Source organism: Alnus glutinosa, chromosome 6, assembly GCF_958979055.1.
Source record: "Alnus glutinosa chromosome 6, dhAlnGlut1.1, whole genome shotgun sequence".
NCBI lineage: Eukaryota > Viridiplantae > Streptophyta > Magnoliopsida > Fagales > Betulaceae > Alnus > Alnus glutinosa.
Genome location: NC_084891.1, coordinates 3,503,418 through 3,509,417, shown reverse-complemented (window position 1 = coordinate 3,509,417; position 6,000 = coordinate 3,503,418). Strand labels below are relative to the sequence as shown.

The 6,000-nt window shown below is 43.6% G+C and overlaps 1 protein-coding gene across 1 annotated transcript; it reads left to right on the top strand.

The window, feature by feature from the left end:
• Nucleotides 1-3,361: 3,361 nt before the first annotated feature.
• LOC133870634 (putative UPF0481 protein At3g02645) lies at nucleotides 3,362-4,000 on the top strand. The gene has a single exon (XM_062307797.1). The coding sequence runs from the start codon at nucleotides 3,362-3,364 to the stop codon at nucleotides 3,998-4,000; it is 639 nt and encodes a 212-aa protein (XP_062163781.1).
• The last annotated feature ends 2,000 nt before the right edge of the window (nucleotides 4,001-6,000 follow it).

Below are 6,000 nucleotides of genomic sequence, written 5' to 3'. Positions count from 1 at the left end.
TCAAAAATAAAGTGTGTGCAACAAGTGTCAACAAAAATTAAGCACAGCGGAAAATAAAAAGACACAAGGAATTTTTGTTGACGAAGTGGAAACTCAATTAAGAGAAAAACCACTCCGGGGCAGCTAAACCCAGGAATTATACTATTCAGAAGACAAAGCTAGATACAAGATAGTAACACTCACATGTACCGATGCAGTGATCGTACCTTGATCTCTGACATGTAACCCAACACGAACGCTTCCCAACCAGGTCACCTCCCTGAAGGGGTCTTCAATGGAATCTTTATCTTAGAGCCGACCTCGAAGATAGACTTTGGTTTACAGCACAGCACACTTGTAGCACGGCTTCAAAGGGATTGATGACTTCTCTGAGCTCTAATGGAATTCACACCGAATTCTTCCAGTTCTCAATGCCCAGGGGCCTCTATTTATAGGCTAAGGGCTCAAATGAGCGTCAGGCAAAATATACCTAGGCGCCGTCTGGACGGTGGACATGGGTCGTCCGGACGGACAACTGTGCGATAAGATTTTCCGAAAATTTCGCGGAGAAATCTTTCCTGTATAAGAACCTCGTCCGGACGGGATGGCTTGATCGTCCAGACGGACGCACGTCCACTGCAAGTAATTTCCATAATAGGCTTCGCGCATCCGGACCATGGGGGAGGAGCGTCTGGACGGCTGAACTTCAACACTCAATTTCCATATCAGATGTGCGTGTGTCCGGACCATGAAGGGTAGACGTCCGGACGGTTGAAGTCGAATCAACAGTTTCCATATACAATGCACCAACGTCCAGACCAAAACTGTCAGACGTTTGGACGGTCAATTTTGAACTGCGACTCTTGCCTTACGGAGACACGCGTCCGGACGGGATACCACATCGTCCGGACGGTTGATTGATCTTCCCTTTCCTGATACTTGGAAAGAATCAGAGAACCGTTCGAGAACTGAGAGGCGTCCGGACGTGCTGCTGAAACATCCGGACGGATGCAAGCTGGAACAGAACTTCTCGATACAATGTAGGGGTTTAGACGGAAGGAGTACGTCGTCCGGACGGATGATGCTGGACTGTCTGGCGTCCGGACGGGATGTCATGTCGTCCAGACGGATGGAATAGTGGACAGATGGGCGTCCAGACGGGATGGCTTGGTCGTCCAGACGATTGACAGGGAACTTGAATTTCTTCTGACTAGACATCACGCTGAATAGTGGAATCCCTGTTTTTACAGCATCTTTACACATAAGTGATTTTGTCCAAACACAGAATAAGGCCAAAATACTAACAATATTCAGCCTATGCACGATTACCGAGGGGTCAATGCCGGGCATGTCTTCGTGATTCCACGCAAATACGTCACTGTTACTTTTGAGGAACGAGACTATCTCCTCTTTTAGTCTTTCAGGAAGTTAGGAGCCAATCTTTATTCTTTTTTCTGGACTTCCAATTTCGAACTCTTCTAAGTCCTCGATTGGCTCCAGGGAGTGTAATTGCTATTTCTCTCCTTTCCCGACATCTTTTGCAAACCCAACCTTCAAGGTAGTGATATAACAAATGCGGGCTGCCTTCTGGTCCCCTCTAACTACCCCGACTCCTGAGCTGGTCGGGAATTCCATGCACAAATGCGGGGTTGAGGTTATGGCCCCCAAGTCATTCAAGGCTGGCCTCCCCAGGATGACGTTGTAAGCCGACCACCCTTCCACCACTAAGAATTTTACTATGATTGTTTTTTCTTGAGGGCTGGTTCCCACCATGACCGGAAGTTCAATAGACCCGATCAGGCGGACTTGTTCTCCAAAAAAAGGGACCAGAGGGCCCCTTGTCAGGACCAGCTTACCTTGATCTATGCTCATCAACTCGAAGGCTGACTTATATATTATGTCAGTGGAACTCGCCCTTGTTGTATTGACATCAAAGTGCCTGCCGGCTTCCTCCTCACAATTCCCTCCAAGAATTGGGTTATGAACATTTTTCCAAATTCGTCGAAGTTTTGGATGGACTGCGGGGGAAGCCTTCTATACCAATCTCTGGCATTCCCTGACAGGGTCAGTGGGAAGGCGCGGCACGCCTCCTCATCCGGGGTTCCCTGCAATTCGAGGTGAGCACAATAGTTGTCTAAGTGCTCAACCAGGTCCTCCTGCCCGGTGTAGGTTTTGATGTCAGGGACTTTAAACTTCTCGGGGAGGCGAAATAAGGCCACCCAATCAGCAAATGGAGAAGCTGACTTCTGGAGCAGGTCTCCGGCTTTAGACGTGCTCCCGTTATGCTGATGCTACGCCGCTTCCGTCAACAGGTCACACCTCTGTTCCAGCTTCTCAATGATCTCCTTGAGCTTCTTATCCACCTTTTTCGACGTCCTGCACTTTTAAGGCCTTTGATCTACGGTATTATGATTCTTCTTTCCTTCTCCCCGTCTCCTTTGATTTCCGGGTTGTGCTTCTTCATCCTGCTCTTCTTCTTCATTAGGTTGCGGGATCGCCGAGTGCGAATCTTCTGCATGGTGTCGTTGCAGCTCGGCGTTCTTCTTCTCCAACTCATACATTTCCTTTTCCATCTGAGCTATCCTCTCATTGAGGATTTCCAATGTGGGAGATGGTCTTGAAGAGGATTCCCCCTTCTCAGGGTGCTCCCTCGCCCGATCTCCCCACTGGCCTCTCAATGCTTCTGATCTCGTAGTCACCATACCGGGTGTACAGATAAATTTCGCAAGAACAACAAGCAGTTCCCACAGATGGGGCCAAACTGTTGATGAAGATTCCGACCGGTGACGCGGAAGCTGATGTTGGAGGATATCTCCGAGTGACCTACAAAATCAAAGAACTCACTGTGGGCTATCCCAGTGGTCCTCCTCCGACACTCAAGTTAGACCAAATGTTCGTGAGGAAAAAGAGAGAGAGAGAGAGAGAGAGAGTAGGATCCAGGAAAATCCGAAGAGAGAGAACCCAAGCTTAGTACCTGGGTCTTGCTATTTATAGGCAGCTGTGATCATGGTTAGGTGGGATTATTCCGGCTTTTAAGGGACATCACTTCCCCATACGTGAACTGTGTTCAGGTACACTTTCAATAGTGACTGGCAGATGGACCCCTCGCTGATGGAGCATGGGACTCCAGTAAATCCCAGATCTTCAGGGGTTTAGCCACCTAACCGCACTTCTTTGTCAGCCTCATCATCATTATCACCTGTCGGTTAATGGAGCATCCGACACTTTGCTGCTCGGACATCTTTGGTCAGGACCTTCCCCTCTCGGGAAGGTGGTTTTATCAACAATTATCATGCTGGAAAACCAAATCCCTCTCTTTTTGCTCAAAGAAGTCCACAGTTTTTATCTACTGCATGAAAATCATGACCAAGCATTAGCCACAATGCTGATGGGTTTCTGCAAAGATCTATCACCCATCAAGTACATTAATTACCAAAATTTTAGAGGAGAATGTTTCAAGAGAGCCCATTTGTTAGAACTTCTCTACCACATGGTTGCACGGAAGCTACAACTTGTACCTGATTGTGAGCAGGAGGAGCCAAAATCAGACGAAGAGATTGGCTGGTTTAGAAAGGCCTTGAAATCATTCTTGGCGGCACTAATTTATATTAACTGGGCCCCGCTCTGCCTTCTTAGTAAAATTTGCAAGTCAAAAGCAATCATGCTTCTGGTTACACTACCGATTACAATCCTCTCGTATGTTTTGCATCTTGGAAACAAGGGTGATATAAAAAATCTCATATCATCGGCAGGGGGTGTGGCCGAAGAGGTGGAAAGTGCATCTCATAAGACTAAAGAAGAATCGAGTCCTTTGGTCGAAGAGATTGCAATCCCAAGCGTGACACAGCTTCATAAAGTTGGTGTCAAATTTCGCCCAGCGAAGGGTGGATTGGAATCCATAAATTTCGACAAGTGTTGTGGTAAATTTTACCTTCCGGTTATTCATTTGGATGATAACTCGGAAGTTGTGCTAAGGAACCTGGTAGCCTATGAGGCATGCATGGCGCCGGAGGCTAGGTGATGGTTTTTACACGTTACACGGAATTGATGAATGGAATAATTGATAGTGAGGAGGATGTGAGGATTCTTCGAGAGGTGGGGATCATCTTGAATCGCCTCAAAAGCGATGAAGAAGTGGCAACGCTTTGGAATGGTATGACGAAGTCTGTGAGGGTAACGAAAGTTCCCATTCTGGACAAGGCCATCGAAGGTGCAAATACTTATTATTCGGAGAGTTGGACGGTCAGGATGAATGTGACCATGAAGAAGTATGTCTTTGGTTCATGGCCATGTCTTACGTTCTTAGCAGCCAACGTTCTGATATTGCTGTCTACTCTGGAGGCTGCTTGCTCGATGTACAATTGCCCCAAAATTTTCAAGCCTCTGTGAGTGCATGTTTCACTTCTGTTGCTGAGCAGTATAAGTATTATATATGTGTCTCAATTTTATTATTTTTTTTCTCCTTTCTTTCTTACCGGGCCAGATCAGTGCATGGTTTGTAGTATGATTTTCAGGTTTCTTGTTTTCTAAGTCTTTCGTGTAAATGATGGACAAAACAACAAGTTCTAGCAAGTTTTCTAAGTCTTAATTGCACTTTTTTTTTTTTTTGGCTAATTAGAATTCTCCTTACGGAAGTGTACGTAATGCTACAAAATTTAGGTTTAGGGTGGTTGTATGACACTATTAAGTTGCTCAAATGATCAACAAAACTAGTTTTAAAAGATTGTTAGAATATGTCAATCAAAACACTTTTTTGTATTTGTAAAATTTATTTTAATTTATTTTTGTCACTTATTACGTACATGTAGAATCAGTCGCAGAGATAAAAAGGGGCGGGCAGGTTCCCCACCCCCTAAATGTCTTTAAAAAAAAAATTTAGGTAATTTTTTAATTCAAACTCTATTCTTTCTTTACAATAATATCTCTACAAGGCTACAAGCCCTACAAATTAAATCAAAACATTTATTTTCCTGTATTTGTTGAAAAGAACCAAAATAAATAAATAAATAAATCTTAGACAGCTTAGTCCAGCCCCAGCCCAGTGACCACAACACCATTAAAAAAAAAAAGTTACCATCAAATTTAAAATAATATTGAACTAAGAAAACTCAACTCAAAACTAAAATTAGACACTATAAATAATAAAAATATAATATATAAAAAGAACAAAAAAATTTTTATTTATTATTATATTTTATCATTTTAATTCCATCTCTATTAAGACAGATTCATAGCTCCACTAGAAGAGGATGACGGGGGGTGGGGGGTCGAGAGGGTCAAATGTCTCTCCTCACCTCCTAAAAAATCTCCTAATCCTTGGTATAAATTTTTTTTTTTTTTTTTTTTTTTATATATCCTTGAAAATCTGGAATCCTCCCCCCTCCCCAAAGCATTTCATTAATGGACAAACTTGCCCGTTGCCCACCCTTTGCCATAAAAAAAAATAATAATAAAAATAGAAAATACATAGGTTTGAAAGGCTGAAAAAGGGACGAAGCCGAAGGTGGAAGACAAGCTGACTTGGCAACAATTTTTTTTTTTTTTTTTTTTTTTCTTCTCTCCTAAACGCACCTTGTAGAAGTCCTCAGAATTTTGTTAAAAAGCCAAAGTTATGATTTAGTCTACAAACTTAGAGTTCAAAGGGGTAAAAAAGGCCAAAAAAAGAAGAAGAAAAGACTAGAGAAAAACCGTGTCAAAGCTGTCTTGCGCACTGTGCACAACGACAGTACACAGTGTGCACACAGGGGCGGCGGAAAGGTGAGTGGATTTTCAAACGGGTAGATACACACTCGTGGCCCACCCTCTTTTGAGGAGGAGGGCACATGTTGTTCACATGTAGAGGATCAGGTCCTTTATATACAAGGGCAGAATTGTCCATGTGAAATTACAATTCTGCCCTTTATACACAAGGATCGGCTCCTCTCCAGTTACAGGTTCCTGATGCAAAAAAAGAAAAGAAAAGAAAAAGAAAAGGTGCAATCTACAAAAATGCAGCAATAGTTATTGAACAGGATAACTTCA